Below are 19,901 nucleotides of genomic sequence, written 5' to 3'. Positions count from 1 at the left end.
TTTTTTTATTACAAAAAAAATATATTTATTTTGGTTTTTAGAATTTTTGCTCTAATTTATAGTATTTATAATCTGCAAGAGATTTTAAAATATTCCAACTAGAATCCAAGATATGAATTTTTAAAAGTTTAACATACGCAATTGGCGGGGAAGTTGTTTTGTAAATTAAAATGTTATTTAAATTTGTTTCCTTATCAAATTGCAATAGGCAGAGAATTTGTTTTGTAAGTATCCATTTAATTGTTTATTTTCCAGATTGAGTAAAAATGTGAATATTAATTCTGTCAACATTTTGAATTCATTTAGTTTGTAATGTCAAAGCAAAGTCAAACTTTATAACTCGACTTTTTGAATTCATTTAGTTTGTAATGTCAATGCACTTTCATATTGCAATAAGTGCTGTTTAGGAACCATTGAAAATATCCTATTTATTAGGAATTAATATCATTTAAAAGCTTCTATGCATTTATTACACATAAGCTTTAATTGAATACCTAACTCTTAGCTTAAAAGCTGTTTTTGGAGCACCTACGACTTTCTAGTTACATGAGCAATTTATAGACCCCTCTATAGAAAATTCATTTAAGTAAAAGATATAATCAAATCCAGTTTAGTTAGTATAAGAAATTTAATTTGTTCATTTTTTTTGTTTTACATCACCCTATATTGACCTAAACTTTAAGCAACCCCTCTCAAATATTTTCAAAGTTTTCTAACAGAAAACGAGAAAACTAAAAATCCTTTTCCTGATTGCATTTTAATTTGGTTCTAAATAATTTTCAAGTTCTTAAATTACCTCATATTCTGTGGTATGTACACTATATGCAGCAGTGTGTAAATTTGGTTTATGGCCCTTCCTTTGCCATTCATTCGTTTTCTTCGTTGTGTTTTTAACCAACCCCAAAATAACTTTCATTATTTTATAGTTAGTTAACCTTACATACAAAATTATTTTTATTTTTTGCTTTTGCTCTGATTTCCACAGCTTTTGTTTTCCATTTTTACCAACGAAAGTGAATGCAATTGTGCTTGCAGCTTTGGGTAAATGTATCCAAGTACAATATTTCTCTTTTAGTTTTTTTTGTTTTTGTTAGTTGTTGAACTAAAAATGCCTTTTTTACGCCAGAAGAAAAGGAATTGCAGAAAGCAAGCAAGTATTAAAAGAGAAAAACAAAATGTACTTGAATGGCGGCAAAAAAGGAAATCCGTTTTATTTTGTACCATTTTTTTTTGCTGGCTGTTTAAGTGTATGTGAGTAAAACTGTTAAATAAAAATCTTAAAAAATATTTCATTCTATAAACAACCAGCAAATTATGTATAATGAATACACATGGCTCAATGGTTGGGCTACATGCTTGTATGATGAATAAATGAATGAGTGAATGGGGTGAATGAAGTGAATAAAATGGGCATAAAGAAATGCATGCAGCTAAATGTTGCTGCAGTATGTCAAATTTGCTACAGGGCTTTGGTTGTGTTTTAAAGTAGGTGTGATTGTGAGTGTGTTTGACTAAAAGAGGTTAAAACTAACAGGAGTGGGTTAAATTTGTCGCATAATATGAAATTGTGGCAATAAGTTTGAATTCAATGCATTTGGTATTTAATATTTTATTTAATTACAACAATTATTATTAATAAATGCTGAATTGCTAAAAGAAAAATTAATTTAAATATATTTATTTATGAAAAAAAAATTAATCATAAAAAAAAATATTTTTATTTCTTAAATTAAATTTTAAAATATTCCAACTAGAATCCAAGATACGAATTTTTAAAAGTTTAACATACACAATTGGCGGGGAAGTTGTTTTGTAAATTAAAATGTTATTTAAATTTGTTTCCTTAACAAATTGCAATTGGCAGGGAAGTTGTTTTGTAAATAAGTATTATATTGTTTATTCTCTAGCTTGACTAAAAATATTTTGCTCTCAAATTTTTTTTTTAATTTTAAAAAAAAATATTAAATTTTTTTGTCCCTAAATTATAGCTCTAAATTATAACATTTGTAATCAGCAAGAAATTTTTAAATCTTCTATTTGAAATCGAAGATATGAATTTTTAAAACTTTAACATATGCAATTGGCGGGGAAGTCGTTTTGTAAATTTGTTTCTTTAATAAATTGCAACTGGCAGAAAAGTTGTTTTGTAAATATCTATTTAATTGTTTATTCTCCAGCTAGAGTAAGAATATTTTTTGCTCGCAATGAAAATTAAAGCTTTATGAAATCTTTAGTTATGCTATAAACAAAAATTGAACGAAAATTTTTTTAGAGCTAAAATTTTTTTTTTTTTAATTTTAAAAAATAATTATTTAATTTTGTATTCTTAAATTATAGCTCTAAATTATAGTATTTATAATCTGCAAGAAATTTTGAAATCTTCCATTTAGAATCCAAGATATGAATTTTTAAAAGTTTAACTTGTGCAATTGGCGGGGAAGTTGTTTTGTAAATTAAAATGTTATTTAAATTTGTTTCTTTAACAAATTGCAATTGACGGGGAAGTTGTTTTGTAAATAACTATTAAATTGTTTATTCTCCAGCTTGAGTAAAAATAGGTTTTGCTCTCAATGAAAATTAAGGCTTAACGAAATCTTAAGTTATGTTGTAAATAAAATTTTAGCAAAAATATTTTTTGAGCAAAACATTTTTTTTTTAATTTAAAAAAAAATTATTAAATTTTTTTTCTTAAATTATAGTTCTAAATTATAATATTTGTAATCAGCAAGAAATTTTGAATTCTTCAGTTTAGAATTCAAGGTATGAATTTTTGAAAGTTTATCATACTAAATTGGCGGGGAAGTCGTTTTGTTAATATAAATGTTTCTTCTTTTTCTTCATTTATAAAATGTTTTCTTCTTAAAAAAAAAATTAAAACTTTATGAAATCTTTAGTAAAATTGTTTATTCTTAAAACTATTGTACTGTTTTTTAAAATATCTCACATTTGAATTTAAGAAACAGTAGAAAATTTTGTTATTAAATAAAACCGATTTTGTGTTTTCAATGGAAAATTGATGTATAATTGATTATTTTTACTTAACTCTTTTTGGAATTTATCAAAATTTTTAAAATAATTGCAGAGAATCTTGGAAATGTCCCGGTGTAATAGGCACAGACCAGACTATTGCTGGCAATAAAAAATTCCAATAGTTAACTCTTGACATGTTTTACATAACAATCATTTAGGATTCAAATTCCGCACACAATTGAGAATAGTGGATTTGGCTAAAAAAAAACCTAAGTAATATAATCCTTGTTCCCATTAAGTTTCGCAAATAATTGATGGTTGTATTCATACTTTGTTTATATGAAAAAGCGCCTAAAAAATCCAAACAGAAACATGAATATGCATGAATACAGCTGCATCTACAAAATCAGATGGACAGAATTTTTGTAGATAAGAACAAGTGGATGTGCCTTTTATATACTTATATTATATGTATGAGTTTCACATGTCTGTGTACATGAATTTTACATGTAGTTATGTATTTGTTAACTCGTCCTTCAGATTTGCAGTCATTTTTTGCGCTAACAAAAAAAAAAACACAGAGTGAGCCCGAGAAGAGAATACAAACATAAACAACAAAATCAACTGTAATTTTTTTTTACAGATTTAATCTAGAAATGTACTCAGAAGGTTTTTATTTGTTTTTGTTTTAGTTATATTTCATTTCATTTATTTTATTTCGTATGGGTGCTTGTTTTCGTTTGTATTTGTTTAACTGTTTGCTATTGCAATGGAGCTACATATACATACATACTTGTACACTGGTATGTGTGTCTCTATCTGTATGAATTCATATAATTTTATATGTACAAATGTTGATGGTTTTGTATTCATACTATGAATTTCATACAATGTTTTAACAAAAGCATACAAATGAAAAAAAAAGGAATCCATTATAAATTTCAACTCGAATGCTTTAGTTTTTACTGCCACTTTTTTTTCTCACACTCTTTTCTTTATTTATTTACGCCACGGATGGCTTCAGCGCTAAAATAGTGCAAAAAATGTTGTTGCTAAACAAAAACAACAAAAAAAAAAACAAAAACTTGGTCACCTTTCACTCTAATGCTTCCTTCCGCACACAAAATCTCAAAAACATGCAAAAATAAACAGCCAAACACTTGCATACTAACACCAACTAACACTTACACAGATGCATTCACACAAACAGAAGCACATGCACCCAAACACATAAACATGTAGAAATTTATAATAGAAGTAATGCAGCATAGTGCTGCAGCTTAATGCAGTATTATGCAAAGATTGTTGCCAGTCAAGCAAAACATCATATAATGCCACCATTTGAACAGAATTTACTCGGTTGCTACGTGCAAAAAGTTGGCACAGACGGTAAAGAGTAGTTCAAAGTTGTTTAGGTTCTAGTTAGAGTTGTTGTTCAGGTTCTAGTTCAGGTTCTAATTCAGTTCTAGTTCAGTTCTAGTTCAGTTCTAGTTCAGTTCTAGTTCAGTTCTAGTTCAGTTCTAGTTCAGTTCTAGTTCAGTTCTAGTTCAGTTCTAGTTCAGTTCTAGTTCAGTTCTAGTTCAGTTCTAGTTCAGTTCTAGTTCAGTTCTAGTTCAGTTCTAGTTCAGTTCTAGTTCAGTTCTAGTTCAGTTCTAGTTCAGTTCTAGTTCAGTTCTAGTTCAGTTCTAGTTCAGTTCTAGTTCAGTTCTAGTTCAGTTCTAGTTCAGTTCTAGTTCAGTTCTAGTTCAGTTCTAGTTCAGTTCTAGTTCAGTTCTAGTTCAGTTCTAGTTCAGTTCTAGTTCAGTTCTAGTTCAGTTCTAGTTCAGTTCTAGTTCAGTTCTAGTTCAGTTCTAGTTCAGTTCTAGTTCAGTTCTAGTTCAGTTCTAGTTCAGTTCTAGTTCAGTTCTAGTTCAGTTCTAGTTCAGTTCTAGTTCAGTTCTAGTTCAGTTCTAGTTCAGTTCTAGTTCAGTTCTAGTTCAGTTCTAGTTCAGTTCTAGTTCAGTTCTAGTTCAGTTCTAGTTCAGTTCTAGTTCAGTTCTAGTTCAGTTCTAGTTCAGTTCTAGTTCAGTTCTAGTTCAGTTCTAGTTCAGTTCTAGTTCAGTTCTAGTTCAGTTCTAGTTCAGTTCTAGTTCAGTTCTAGTTCAGTTCTAGTTCAGTTCTAGTTCAGTTCTAGTTCAGTTCTAGTTCAGTTCTAGTTCAGTTCTAGTTCAGTTCTAGTTCAGTTCTAGTTCAGTTCTAGTTCAGTTCTAGTTCAGTTCTAGTTCAGTTCTAGTTCAGTTCTAGTTCAGTTCTAGTTCAGTTCTAGTTCAGTTCTAGTTCAGTTCTAGTTCAGTTCTAGTTCAGTTCTAGTTCAGTTCTAGTTCAGTTCTAGTTCAGTTCTAGTTCAGTTCTAGTTCAGTTCTAGTTCAGTTCTAGTTCAGTTCTAGTTCAGTTCTAGTTCAGTTCTAGTTCAGTTCTAGTTCAGTTCTAGTTCAGTTCTAGTTCAGTTCTAGTTCAGTTCTAGTTCAGTTCTAGTTCAGTTCTAGTTCAGTTCTAGTTCAGTTCTAGTTCAGTTCTAGTTCAGTTCTAGTTCAGTTCTAGTTCAGTTCTAGTTCAGTTCTAGTTCAGTTCTAGTTCAGTTCTAGTTCAGTTCTAGTTCAGTTCTAGTTCAGTTCTAGTTCAGTTCTAGTTCAGTTCTAGTTCAGTTCTAGTTCAGTTCTAGTTCAGTTCTAGTTCAGTTCTAGTTCTAGTTCAGTTCTAGTTCAGTTCTAGTTCAGTTCTAGTTCAGTTCTAGTTCAGTTCTAGTTCAGTTCTAGTTCAGTTCTAGTTCAGTTCTAGTTCAGTTCTAGTTCAGTTCTAGTTCAGTTCTAGTTCAGTTCTAGTTCAGTTCTAGTTCAGTTCTAGTTCAGTTCTAGTTCAGTTCTAGTTCAGTTCTAGTTCAGTTCTAGTTCAGTTCTAGTTCAGTTCTAGTTCAGTTCTAGTTCAGTTCTAGTTCAGTTCTAGTTCAGTTCTAGTTCAGTTCTAGTTCAGTTCTAGTTCAGTTCTAGTTCTAGTTCAGTTCTAGTTCAGTTCTAGATCTAGTTCAGTTCTAGTTCAGTTCAGATTCTAGGTTAGTTTCTATTTAATTATTTTGTTCCACGGTCCTTCGATTCTTTTTTCTATTTGACTATAATTTTTTGTACATTTGTAGTTATATTCTTAACATTGGACTGCTTTTATACATAGTTTTTCTTAGTATTCACGTTGATCCCATCAACGTTCATATTTCTACAGCTGAGCTGTGCTACTTTCTGTTTCTCCTGAATTTATTCAATTCAGTTTTTTCCACTTTTTTTTTGTAACATTCTAGTTTCAGCCAAGTGTCAGTATTGTTTATATCCTTATTTATATTAAAGTATGAAAAAAAATGGGAATTTATTTAAAAATTTATTTAGCAGGATGTTTTAGTTTTGTTTTTATTTTCAAACAAATTGTTTACTGGAATTTTAAGTAACAAATTATTTTATATTTTCTTTGTTTTCATTTGTTCCACTAGTTTTAAATGGCTTCATTTTTTAAGCTTAAATAGTGTTTTGTTATTTGTTTTGTTGGTTTTGAAGAGATGTTGTTTTGCTATTTTTTATCATGTTGGTATTAAAAAAAAATTTATTTCGGCTATTTGTTGAAGGTTGTTTGTTTGTTTTTGCTGAGTTTAAAGTGCAGGTATTTGATGGGATTTATTTTTATCTAAATATTTCTGTTTTTATTTATTGTATTTTTTCATAAAGTTTTTTTTTTTGGTTTTTTTGTTTTGCCAATCAATTTGTTGTTAGTTAAGCTGTGAGTATTAGTCATTGTGTTTTTGCTATATTCGCCATAATTCCCATCAAGTGATGGAGATTTGGACATGTAAATTGATCGACATAAATGCTGCTGTGATAGAATAAAAAATAAAATTCAACTTAAAATTGAGGGTATTAAACAATGTAAAGTTCTTTGTTAGTAGTTATATGGGAAATATAAATAAATTTGTTTACAAAAATTTAAAAAATATTTAAAAAAAAACTGGAGTCAGTGGTTAAGAATAACAAAATTTGAAACTCTCATAGAAATCAATTAAAAATATGCTAGATTTTCAAACAATAAAACGGGTTGTCTGTTTTCTTTGCAATTTTAAGTTATAAATTGAATTTTATCATAAAGTATGTCTCCTTTTTAACCCCAACCTACTCATGCATGACTCATGTGTCTCTTATCAACCAGAAAAACCAAACCCCTAGTTAGTGGTTCTTGTCATAAACGTATATTTTTGTCATTTCAAAAATGATAATCAATCATATTCATCATTTAAAAAGTTGTGCGTGTATGGAATCCGTTCTTTTTGTATTTTGTTCTTTTTTCATTTGATCCCTTGTATCTTACGAAGTCCCTTTAGCTAAAAGTCATATGAAATGCCAAAAACACTGAAAATGTTGAAAACCACAGTTGAGTTAACAAAATTCTTCAAAATGACGATAAACCAATACAGAAATGGAATAGGAGGCCAGGCATTTAAAATGATGTATTGATTAGACAAAGAAAATTAGATTTTTTTTTAATGGATCACACTCGTCAAAATTCGGAATGATTTGCTGGATAAAGTATTTCATAAATTTTCCTAAAACTATGATAATCCCTCAGCAATTATAGCCATGTCTGTTGAAATCAACTTTTCGTAGACCACAACAACCTACATGCATGATTCACACATCAATATATCGGGAATTCTCCCAGCTTGGATGCTATTTGAAATCGAGACAATCGGTCCACAAATGGCTGAGATATAGGGAAATAGGCGCTCTCTTATTTAAGTACATAAACATTCAGTTATTTATACATTACTCTCTTTCAATTGCACTTTTCACAACACTTCCCATTGACAATTTCTCTCAATTCTAAACTTTTTCAAAGAATAAATTCTGTCACATTACTGAAACGTCTCTTGCTTTATGGCTGCGAACCAACATAAACATAAATATCGTACAACATTTCAATGTTTTCGACTTCGAAAAAAAAAAAAATCATGGCGAATAAAACAGAAATCAAACGACTTAACAGCAGTAACAACCACAAAAATTAGCTTAAAGTTTAAACGGGGCACAAGTACCTCCAATGTAAACCAAAAAACAAACAAGGACTCTTTTTTTTCCCTCATATAAAGTCTCAATAAAGACAATACAATTGAAAACAAAACACAGTAGAGGAAAAAAAATTCTGAAAAGCAACCAACCAGTCATCTCCAACTGGGTAATATCAACAGAGTGTAGAGTTAAACAGTGTGAGTCTGTACATACATATGTATGTAGGTAGGTAGGTAGGAATTGTAATGAAACATATGACTTTCCAACATTTTGAATGTCTGCTGCGTTTGGCTAATTATTTTGAAAGGAATGTAAACGAAATTTGAAATAAAACTGATGTTTAGGCGTGTTTAACATAACTGTCAATGTCAAAAATGGGAAAATTCTACAGCGCCAGCAATATTTGATTTGGAAGGAGGTCAAAAATGTAAGACAGAGAAATTACAAATACATACAATAAAATTGCAGCACGGAAATTTCTCATTTTGAATTATTAATAATACTTGAATCACCACCCGAATGAACAATCATAATGACGACTTGTAACACTTTTATGTTCACAGCACGCATATTGTAAGTATTGTAGATGTCAGGCGATTGGTGAATAATGTGACCAACTACTACGTTCTTTTATTATTCAGTTCAGGTATGTTCTAGTTCTGTTCTAGTTCTGTTCTAGTTCTGTTCTAGTTCTGTTCTAGTTCTGTTCTAGTTCTGTTCTAGTTCTGTTCTAGTTCTGTTCTAGTTCTGTTCTAGTTCTGTTCTAGTTCTAGTTCTAGTTCTAGTTCTGTTCTAGTTCTGTTCTAGTTCTGTTCTAGTTCTGTTCTAGTTCTGTTCTAGTTCTGTTCTAGTTCTGTTCTAGTTCTGTTCTAGTTCTGTTCTAGTTCTGTTCTAGTTCTGTTCTAGTTCTGTTCTAGTTCTGTTCTAGTTCTGTTCTAGTTCTGTTCTAGTTCTGTTCTAGTTCTGTTCTAGTTCTGTTCTAGTTCTGTTCTAGTTCTGTTCTAGTTCTGTTCTAGTTCTGTTCTAGTTCTGTTCTAGTTCTGTTCTAGTTCTGTTCTAGTTCTGTTCTAGTTCTGTTCTAGTTCTGTTCTAGTTCTGTTCTAGTTCTGTTCTAGTTCTGTTCTAGTTCTGTTCTAGTTCTGTTCTAGTTCTGTTCTAGTTCCGTTCTAGTTCTGTTCTAGTTCTGTTCTAGTTCTGTTCTAGTTCTGTTCTAGTTCTGTTCTAGTTCTGTTCTAGTTCTGTTCTAGTTCTGTTCTAGTTCTGTTCTAGTTCTGTTCTAGTTCTGTTCTAGTTCTGTTCTAGTTCTGTTCTAGTTCTGTTCTAGTTCTGTTCTAGTTCTGTTCTAGTTCTGTTCTAGTTCTGTTCTAGTTCTGTTCTAGTTCTGTTCTAGTTCTGTTCTAGTTCTGTTCTAGTTCTGTTCTAGTTCTGTTCTAGTTCTGTTCTAGTTCTGTTCTAGTTCTGTTCTAGTTCTGTTCTAGTTCTGTTCTAGTTCTGTTCTAGTTCTGTTCTAGTTCTGTTCTAGTTCTGTTCTAGTTCTGTTCTAGTTCTAGTTCTGTTCTAGTTCTGTTCTAGTTCTGTTCTAGTTCTGTTCTAGTTCTGTTCTAGTTCTGTTCTAGTTCTGTTCTAGTTCTGTTCTAGTTCTGTTCTAGTTCTGTTCTAGTTCTGTTCTAGTTCTGTTCTAGTTCTGTTCTAGTTCTGTTCTAGTTCTGTTCTAGTTCTGTTCTAGTTCTGTTCTAGTTCTGTTCTAGTTCTGTTCTAGTTCTGTTCTAGTTCTGTTCTAGTTCTGTTCTAGTTCTGTTCTAGTTCTGTTCTAGTTCTGTTCTAGTTCTGTTCTAGTTCTGTTCTAGTTCTGTTCTAGTTCTGTTCTAGTTCTGTTCTAGTTCTGTTCTAGTTCTGTTCTAGTTCTGTTCTAGTTCTGTTCTAGTTCTGTTCTAGTTCTGTTCTAGTTCTGTTCTAGTTCTGTTCTAGTTCTGTTCTAGTTCTGTTCTAGTTCTGTTCTAGTTCTGTTCTAGTTCTGTTCTAGTTCTGTTCTAGTTCTGTTCTAGTTCTGTTCTAGTTCTGTTCTAGTTCTGTTCTAGTTCTGTTCTAGTTCTGTTCTAGTTCTGTTCTAGTTCTGTTCTAGTTCTGTTCTAGTTCTGTTCTAGTTCTGTTCTAGTTCTGTTCTAGTTCTGTTCTAGTTCTGTTCTAGTTCTGTTCTAGTTCTGTTCTAGTTCTGTTCTAGTTCTGTTCTAGTTCTGTTCTAGTTCTGTTCTAGTTCTGTTCTAGTTCTGTTCTAGTTCTGTTCTAGTTCTGTTCTAGTTCTGTTCTAGTTCTGTTCTAGTTCTGTTCTAGTTCTGTTCTAGTTCTGTTCTAGTTCTGTTCTAGTTCTGTTCTAGAACAGATTAAAAAAATTATACTTCTGCTAAAATGAAATATAAAAGTTTAAACTACCTACGCTCTAGATTACTAAGAGACACTTAAATAGCAATTGACTCTAGACTACCAGAACTGAGATGTGTTAAGTGGTCACTAGACTTCTCATTACATTGCAAAGATCCAATTAGTATCAATTGACCAAGAATATATTAATTGAAGTCAGCCAAGTAACAAGAATAAATACTGCCTTTTAAATGAGAATAATTTTTCTAATTTTGGAGATCAAAGATGGCAGATTGTTTTAAATTACCGCAAAATATATCAGTTTCGTTGGAGACCTTTCAAAATTAAGTTGGTTCTCTTAAGACCGACCGGCATAAATGACATGCATTAGCCGTTTAATGATTGAAAAGCAACACATGCTGTATGATGGCTTACGAGAATTGTGCTCCTTCTTATAAAGTCTAATGAATGCAAATCAATCCATCATACTTAAATAGTAAAAAAAACACAAAAAAATAAACAATTCTATGAAATATGAAATATCGTATGACATGCATCCTTGCATGTTGTTGAAATAAAAGAAATAAAAAAAAATAAAGGAATTGCCAACCCTAATAGGAAACAAGGTTTCCCTTTGCACTTAAATTTCATTTATTAAAATTTATATTTAAAATACTTGTGTGAGTATTACAAATGAAATCCTTTTTAAATCGACATGCATTTCATTGTTTAAATTTCACTCTTATTTTTATTATTATTTAAAATAATTCTGTTGGTTGTTGGCCTGCATCCTTTAAGAGAAATATCGATATTTTATTGTTAAATAATAATTCCACAATCTTGTTTTTATTGTTTCAGCTGTATTTTATATTTTTTAAATATTTTAATAAGTTCTCGTCACTTTTGGCACTTTAAATTTTGTATGGCCTGATAAATAAGCTTCAGCTTTTGTATTATGTTTTCAATAACACAAAAACTTCAATTCATATTGAATTTTATACAACGGTTTTGTATTTAAGTGTGTCATAATTCACTTTTCATGTGGACTAATGGGGGGGCTTTTTTTATAATGTTGCTCAATATCTCTGTTGTGCTGTGGCAACATGTTAAAAATTTCTGTTCTTTTTTTATGGTTTATGGTTTAAAATGTGTGAAGTAAAAAAAAAAACCAATCCACAATGCAAAATTTAATGCAACAATCATTTGCATTAAGTGCAATAATGCCTCATATTCTCCATTGCATCAACAATAGCGTGGAATTTTATGGTTTTTTTTCGAGTTTTTGTGCAAAGCGCGTGTGTTTGCGGTAGTGATTTATGGAAGAAACGCGTGTCTCGTTTCGTTAATTTTCATACGCTTTTTTCTCTCTCAACTCACTTTTGCTGTGCATTTTTGTGGCTTTAAGTGGTAATGAAAGTGGTGTAGTTTTAAATTATGCAAAATTATTTGAATTATGTATATCATGTCAACATTAACTGTGTAAAAAATCATGACTTTTTTATTGTATATAAATTATATTTAAAATGTGCAGTATGCGTAAATTTAAAGATAGAGCAAAGTTTACGAGAAAGAGCCTTTAAAGGACATGAATAACTCAGCTATAATTACAAGTTTTTATGTAAAATTTAAAGACTGTTATGACAAATTGACAGCAAAACTGAACTAGAACTTGAACTAGAACCTGAACTAGAACCTGAACTAGAACCTGAACTAGAACCTGAACTAGAACCTGAACTAGAACCTGAACTAGAACCTGAACTAGAACCTGAACTAGAACCTGAACTAGAACCTGAACTAGAACCTGAACTAGAACTGAACTAGAACTGAACTAGAACTGAACTAGAACTGAACTAGAACTGAACTAGAACTGAACTAGAACTGAACTAGAACTGAACTAGAACTGAACTAGAACTGAACTAGAACTGAACTAGAACTGAACTAGAACTGAACTAGAACTGAACTAGAACTGAACTAGAACTGAACTAGAACTGAACTAGAACTGAACTAGAACCTGAACTTAACTAAAACTGAACCAATAAAGATAAATGTAAAATGAAATAAATAATTAACTCACCTGTATCGTTGCTCTCGCACCCCGACTTATGGCCGGCATAACGCTTGTATGCAAAACACACTGTTTCTTCTGGCCATAAGTCATGCCATCGACCTGATAACAATTGTCAGGATTCAAGTCAATGGGTTCCGAATAGGCGGGCACCGTTGGACTAGCAGTCGTGGCATTCGGTGCCAGCATGCCAAATTGTTCGGGATTCGTTATGAGAAAATCCCTTCCGCCGCTAGCCGCTACCATTGAATCACGTTCTAAAAAAGCACTAGCACCATATTTTGAAGCAAATTTATCACTGCTCGATGACGAACGACCCGCTAATCCGCCTCCAATATTACGCCTTTTATGCGTAGATCTTACAAAACGTGAGAGAATCTGTAGGCTCTCTTCGCCCCTTGAGGAGCGTGAGTCGGAATTATTTATCTTAAATGAATCGGGTATTTCAATGGAGACAGCAAAACGTTTGGTATTATTAATGGTCTGCATGTAGGGTTCATAGCGGGGCATGTATTTCTCTTGTTCCCGCAACAGAGCATCACGATCACGCTGACGCTGCTGTTCCTCGCGCTTGCGTTGTCTTATGCATTTGGGTGATTCGGGATTGCGGACACAGGGTGGCAGCTTAGTGGGTTTGGTGGGACGTCTGGTGGTAGTGGTGGTTGTCGTTGTGGTCGTTGTAGTGGTTGTTGTACTGATAGTGGTAGGCGGACTGGAGTTTATTCTTCTGCCTTGGCTGTCCTTATTCTGATCATTCAGCAGTAATACTTGTGGTACTATGGCGATCTTATCTTTATGTACAGGCTGTAAAAATGCCGACAAAGAATCCTCATCATCCTCGTTGTGATAGTAGCCACCAAAAGGTGGTGTTTGTGATACTTTACTATTTACATTCAATGAAGTTGCTTGTGTGTTTTTGCGCGTTGGCGGTGCTCCATATTGATATATTGGTCTCATGGGTACTTTGGGCATTGTAGTGGTTGCTATTGCTTGAGGAACTTTTTGTTTATCTTTCTGCAAACTAGGAAATACCACAAATTTCGATTGAAAATTACTATCATGTTTGGTTAGATTTTGTAGAAATAATATGTGCTTCTTTAAGTCCTCTATGTTGGAGGCAAACTCTGGTGTAGCTGGTGTTGTGGGCTTTTTTGTGGTTGTCGTTGTAGTTGTGGTGGCCGATAACATAGAACTTCTGGCCATTGTTTGTGCATAACGTGGATCAGGTTGTGAATTTTTCAATGCCATTGGCACTATAAATTTGCGATCCTCATCTGTTAAACTGGCTGGTAAGCCATTCTCATCTGTATCCTCATCGAGTAAGATAATTTGTTTCTGATCCATTTCCTCTTGAATGGGATGGAGTCGCCGTTGATTTTGCATTCGTGGGCTGACAGCTGGTGAGAACTTTTTTGTGAGATTTGCCTTGACAAACCCCGTTTCGGAATCTCTTAAATCGACTGGTTTTATAAAGGTACCCAATTTGCGCAAACCCTCTTGATGCATTAAGGCCTGTTCGTCTTTTGTTATATTTAGGGGTATGCTGTTGTTGGTCAGCACTTCAAATTCATTCCGAAATTCGATGAAGGGAGATTTTAAGCCAAGAGCTCTGGAGGAGAAAAATTAAAACAAATTTCACAAGATTAAAAATTGAATAACACAAAACAAATGAATTGAATAATAAGCAATTATGGTATTTTGATAAATTTCTAACACAAATGAGACGTAGTAAATGCAGAGGAATAACTCTGTCAACAATTGAGGAGCCGCAGAACAAAAGGTACTTTTTCGAATTTTTTACCAATTGATTTTTTGGCATTTTTATAATATTTGGGTTGAAATCTTCTAGAAAAAATCAATTTCCCAAAATTTTAAAATTTTCAAAAAAGTACCATTTGTATCTTTATAAAACATAACGCTTTAATTATTTCAGAACAAAACTATTTTGATATCATCTTAATAGAACCAAAAGAATTTCTGTTAGCACTACTGAGGCCATCAGCGCAAAGGTGGTGTAAGTTGAATATAGCATTAAGTAAAGAGTTTGGGGTTACACCACTTTTGCGCTGATTGCATCAATTATATTGCAATTTTTTAATGACTTCATATTAAATAAATAAAAAACTATATATCTCCATTTATATTTGAATTATTTATTGGATTAATTAAACTTAATACTAATTAAATTAGCTTATAAAAATAAATATTTTATATCATCAGTTGGGCGTTCCATAAATTTCCACAAAGCTTTTGATTCCAAAACCACGCTGACTAGTAAATAGTATGCTAACAGCTTCTGTATTTAGACCTCCAGTTGATATTGTAGCAGTAGCTCCGCCAAACGGTTTTGCATCGGTAATTTTGATATATGAGATTTTTGGAGGTGTAAGGCTCTTAAGAGAATAAAAAATTTAAATTGAAAAATATAGATTTTTAAATAATATGAATTAGTAAAAAAATAAAACTGAACTAGAACTGAACTAGAACTGAACTAGAACTGAACTAGAACTGAACTAGAACTGAACTAGAACTGAACTAGAACTGAACTAGAACTGAACTAGAACTGAACTAGAACTGAACTAGAACTGAACTAGAACTGAACTAGAACTGAACTAGAACTGAACTAGAACTGAACTAGAACTGAACTAGAACTGAACTAGAACTGAACTAGAACTGAACTAGAACTGAACTAGAACTGAACTAGAACTGAACTAGAACTGAACTAGAACTGAACTAGAACTGAACTAGAACTGAACTAGAACTAGAACTGAACTAGAACTGAACTAGAACTGAACTAGAACTGAACTAGAACTGAACTAGAACTGAACTAGAACTGAACTAGAACTGAACTAGAACTGAACTAGAACTGAACTAGAACTGAACTAGAACTGAACTAGAACTGAACTAGAACTGAACTAGAACTGAACTAGAACTGAACTAGAACTGAACTAGAACTGAACTAGAACTGAACTAGAACTGAACTAGAACTGAACTAGAACTGAACTAGAACTGAACTAGAACTGAACTAGAACTGAACTAGAACTGAATTAGAACTGAACTAGAACTGAACTAGAACTGAACTAGAACTGAACTAGAACTGAACTAGAACTGAACTAGAACTGAACTAGAACTGAAATAGAACTGAACTAGAACTGAACTAGAACTGAACTAGAACTGAACTAGAACTGAACTAGAACTGAACTAGAACTGAACTAGAACTGAACTAGAACTGAACTAGAACTGAACTAGAACTGAACTAGAACTGAACTAGAACTGAACTAGAACTGAACTAGAACTGAACTAGAACTGAACTAGAACTGAACTAGAACTGAACTAGAACTGAACTAGAACTGAACTAGAACTGAACTAGAACTGAACTAGAACTGAACTAGAACTGAACTAGAACTGAACTAGAACTGAACTAGAACTGAACTAGAACTGAACTAGAACTGAACTAGAACTGAACTAGAACTGAACTAGAACTGAACTAGAACTGAACTAGAACTGAACTAGAACTGAACTAGAACTGAACTAGAACTGAACTAGAACTGAACTAGAACTGAACTAGAACTGAACTAGAACTGAACTAGAACTGAACTAGAACTGAACTAGAACTGAACTAGAACTGAACTAGAACTGAACTAGAACTGAACTAGAACTGAACTAGAACTGAACTAGAACTGAACTAGAACTGAACTAGAACTGAACTAGAACTGAACAAGAACTGAACTAGAACTGAACTAGAACTGAACTAGAACTGAACTAGAACTGAACTAGAACTGAACTAGAACTGAACTAGAACTGAACTAGAACTGAACTAGAACTGAACTAGAACTGAACTAGAACTGAACTAGAACTGAACTAGAACTGAACTAGAACTGAACTAGAACTGAACTGAACTAGAACTGAACTAGAACTGAACTAGAACTGAACTAGAACTGAACTAGAACTGAACTAGAACTGAACTAGAACTGAACTAGAACTGAACTAGAACTGAACTAGAACTGAACTAGAACTGAACTAGAACTGAACTAGAACTGAACTAGAACTGAACTAGAACTGAACTAGAACTGAACTAGAACTGAACTAGAACTGAACTAGAACTGAACTAGAACTGAACTAGAACTGAACTAGAACTGAACTAGAACTGAACTAGAACTGAACTAGAACTGAACTAGAACTGAACTAGAACTGAACTAGAACTGAACTAGAACTGAACTAGAACTGAACTAGAACTGAACTAGAACTGAACTAGAACTGAACTAGAACTGAACTAGAACTGAACTAGAACTGAACTAGAACTGAACTAGAACTGAACTAGAACTGAACTAGAACTGAACTAGAACTGAACTAGAACTGAACTAGAACTGAACTAGAACTGAACTAGAACTGAACTAGAACTGAACTAGAACTGAACTAGAACTGAACTAGAACTGAACTAGAACTGAACTAGAACTGAACTAGAACTGAACTAGAACTGAACTAGAACTGAACTAGAACTGAACTAGAACTGAACTAGAACTGAACTAGAACTGAACTAGAACTGAACTAGAACTGAAAAATCCCACTTCCACTTACATCTGCTTTGTAAACGTAATCGTAAGTAGTAACCACTCCAAAAAAACCAGATCTTGTAACCATTTCCCTGGCCAACAAAACATCTTTTGTGCTATGTGTACCCCACACATAATTGTTTTTATGGGCGCTAATCACACCCATCAAACAAACAACCAAAAGCGCACTAAAAATGTATCTTGACATGGTTATAATATGTATTCGTATAGATGTTTTAAAAATTCAACTGCTTCAAACTAAAAAAAATCTCTAGTATTTATACAAACTTTTGGTGAAGACAAAATTTGTAATTTAGATATCAGATATTTTGCTATCAGTTTTAGCTATAAAAAAATATTTTGTAATATTTTTAACCATGACAGTTATCTTAACAAAATTCTAGTAATAAAATTTCAACATTTTATTGTCTTTTATAAAAAAAAAATAATTATGATTTCAATATTTAACGGCCCCAAATTTCCACTTCATCTTTAATGCCATGACCACGTTGCGAAGTAAATCTGATAGTGGCTCCTTTGGAACCGGGACCACCACTTATCAATTCAGCTGTGGCACCATCCTTCTTCTTTTTGTCGGTCACCTTAACAGCCGTAATGGTATAGGCATTGAGGTTCTAAAAAGTATTTAAATTGTTGTTAAAAAAATCAATTTTTGATGTTTTTAATATTAACTTACATCTTGTTTGAAAACATATTTCTCCTTTACCACCAAACCCACTACAAATGCTTTACTAACGATCTTTTTGGATATCAAGGTATCACGACTGCCAATTTCACCCCATAAGTAATCATTGCCAGCGCTGACTGACACAACAACTGTGACCAGTAAAATACTTAAAACCAATAAATTTTTCATAATTTTTTTTTAAATGAAATTGATTTGTTTAATAAATCATTTCTGCCTGATGTTATGGTGTTTTTATAGCAACTGTCTAGTTAGGTTGCATTATTTAAGACTTTTACTTTCTATTTCGCTTTAAACGTGATATTTTCTTATTAATTAATTATGTTATCGCTTCATTTTTTTCTGTCAGCAGATAAAAGTATTGTCTAGAAAAGTATACAAACTATTTTGTCGCACGTCAAATTAAACGATTAACAAATTGGTGATAGAATTTATAATTAATTATTTTTTATTTATAAAAATGTATTGCCGTTCCTTTGGTTATTTTGGCATTTCATCGCTTAATCTTAATTGATATTTTATCGGCAGCACAACTATATTGAGTTTAGCGATAATGCAATTTTGTTTGAGTGGTTTTTTTGTGATTCACAAAATATAAATTATAAATACCTCATTCTAGATTTGTGAAGAATCAAAAAATTTGCATAAATTTACATGCTAAATTTTAAGTAACTAAGTAAAATTGTAATAAATTATAACCATTTTTAGGTACCCTATAGAAGGCAGGTTTTAAAGTTGATAATCATTTTAAATTGACATTAAAAAAATGTTCTAGTTCTGTTCTAGTTCTGTTCTAGTTCTGTTCTAGTTCTGTTCTAGTTCTGTTCTAGTTCTGTTCTAGTTCTGTTCTAGTTCTGTTCTAGTTCTGTTCTAGTTCTGTTCTAGTTCTGTTCTAGTTCTGTTCTAGTTCTGTTCTAGTTCTGTTCTAGTTCTGTTCTAGTTCTGTTCTAGTTCTGTTCTAGTTCTGTTCTAGTTCTGTTCTAGTTCTGTTCTAGTTCTGTTCTAGTTCTGTTCTAGTTCTGTTCTAGTTCTGTTCTAGTTCTGTTCTAGTTCTGTTCTAGTTCTGTTCTAGTTCTGTTCTAGTTCTGTTCTAGTTCTGTTCTAGTTCTGTTCTAGTTCTGTTCTAGTTCTGTTCTAGTTCTGTTCTAGTTCTGTTCTAGTTCTGTTCTAGTTCTGTTCTAGTTCTGTTCTAGTTCTGTTCTAGTTCTGTTCTAGTTCTGTTCTAGTTCTGTTCTAGTTCTGTTCTAGTTCTGTTCTAGTTCTGTTCTAGTTCTGTTCTAGTTCTGTTCTAGTTCTGTTCTAGTTCTGTTCTAGTTCTGTTCTAGTTCTGTTCTAGTTCTGTTCTAGTTCTGTTCTAGTTCTGTTCTAGTTCTGTTCTAGTTCTGTTCTAGTTCTGTTCTAGTTCTGTTCTAGTTCTGTTCTAGTTCTGTTCTAGTTCTGTTCTAGTTCTGTTCTAGTTCTGTTCTAGTTCTGTTCTAGTTCTGTTCTAGTTCTGTTCTAGTTCTGTTCTAGTTCTGTTCTAGTTCTGTTCTAGTTCTGTTCTAGTTCTGTTCTAGTTCTGTTCTAGTTCTGTTCTAGTTCTGTTCTAGTTCTGTTCTAGTTCTGTTCTAGTTCTGTTCTAGTTCTGTTCTAGTTCTGTTCTAGTTCTGTTCTAGTTCTGTTCTAGTTCTGTTCTAGTTCTGTTCTAGTTCTGTTCTAGTTCTGTTCTAGTTCTGTTCTAGTTCTGTTCTAGTTCTGTTCTAGTTCTGTTCTAGTTCTGTTCTAGTTCTGTTCTAGTTCTGTTCTAGTTCTGTTCTAGTTCTGTTCTAGTTCTGTTCTAGTTCTGTTCTAGTTCTGTTCTAGTTCTGTTCTAGTTCTGTTCTAGTTCTGTTCTAGTTCTGTTCTAGTTCTGTTCTAGTTCTGTTCTAGTTCTGTTCTAGTTCTGTTCTAGTTCTGTTCTAGTTCTGTTCTAGTTCTGTTCTAGTTCTGTTCTAGTTCTGTTCTAGTTCTGTTCTAGTTCTGTTCTAGTTCTGTTCTAGTTCTGTTCTAGTTCTGTTCTGTTCTAGTTCTGTTCTGTTCTAGTTCGTTCTGTTCTAGTTCTAGTTCTGTTCTAGTTCTGTTCTAGTTCTGTTCTAGTTCTGTTCTAGTTCTGTTCTAGTTCTGTTCTAGTTCTGTTCTAGTTCTGTTCTAGT

At 32.3% G+C, this 19,901-nt stretch overlaps 3 protein-coding genes across 3 annotated transcripts in view; all 3 read right to left on the bottom strand.

The window, feature by feature from the left end:
- Wnt5 (Wnt oncogene analog 5) overlaps positions 1 to 19,901 on the bottom strand; it is a 228,504-nt gene that overhangs the window by 112,815 nt on the left and 95,788 nt on the right. Inside the window, exon 2 of the mRNA XM_065512221.1 lies at positions 12,481 to 14,080. Coding sequence (XP_065368293.1) covers positions 12,481 to 14,080 — 1,600 coding nt within the window. The remainder of the gene's footprint in view (positions 1 to 12,480; positions 14,081 to 19,901) is intronic.
- Positions 14,688 to 17,232, bottom strand: LOC135959741 (probable salivary secreted peptide). The gene is made up of 2 exons (XM_065510769.1): positions 17,050 to 17,232; positions 14,688 to 14,864 (listed from the first exon to the last, which is right to left on the bottom strand). The coding sequence occupies exons 1-2, from the start codon at positions 17,230 to 17,232 to the stop codon at positions 14,688 to 14,690; spliced, it is 360 nt and encodes a 119-aa protein (XP_065366841.1).
- Positions 17,423 to 17,948, bottom strand: LOC135962251 (probable salivary secreted peptide). Its single transcript, XM_065514074.1, has 2 exons — positions 17,722 to 17,948; positions 17,423 to 17,659 (listed from the first exon to the last, which is right to left on the bottom strand). Exons 1-2 carry the CDS (start codon positions 17,899 to 17,901, stop codon positions 17,489 to 17,491), a joined length of 351 nt encoding a protein of 116 aa, XP_065370146.1. The 5' UTR covers positions 17,902 to 17,948; the 3' UTR covers positions 17,423 to 17,488.

Source organism: Calliphora vicina, chromosome 5 (assembly GCF_958450345.1).
Source record: "Calliphora vicina chromosome 5, idCalVici1.1, whole genome shotgun sequence".
Classification (NCBI taxonomy): Eukaryota; Metazoa; Arthropoda; class Insecta; order Diptera; family Calliphoridae; genus Calliphora; species Calliphora vicina.
The sequence above is the reverse complement of the archived record's forward strand: the minus strand, read 5'-3'. Positions and strand labels throughout refer to the sequence as shown.

Coding starts and splice junctions, on each gene's coding strand:
- LOC135962251 (XM_065514074.1), bottom strand. CDS start 17,901: ATGAAAAATTTATTGGTTTTAAGTATTTTACTGGTCACAGTTGTTGTG. Junction 17,660..17,721: donor AATATGTTTTCAAACAAGAT/GTAAGTTAATAT, acceptor AATACTTTTTAG/AACCTCAATGCCTATACCAT.
- LOC135959741 (XM_065510769.1), bottom strand. CDS start 17,232: ATGTCAAGATACATTTTTAGTGCGCTTTTGGTTGTTTGTTTGATGGGT. Junction 14,865..17,049: donor ATTACGTTTACAAAGCAGAT/GTAAGTGGAAGT, acceptor TATTCTCTTAAG/AGCCTTACACCTCCAAAAAT.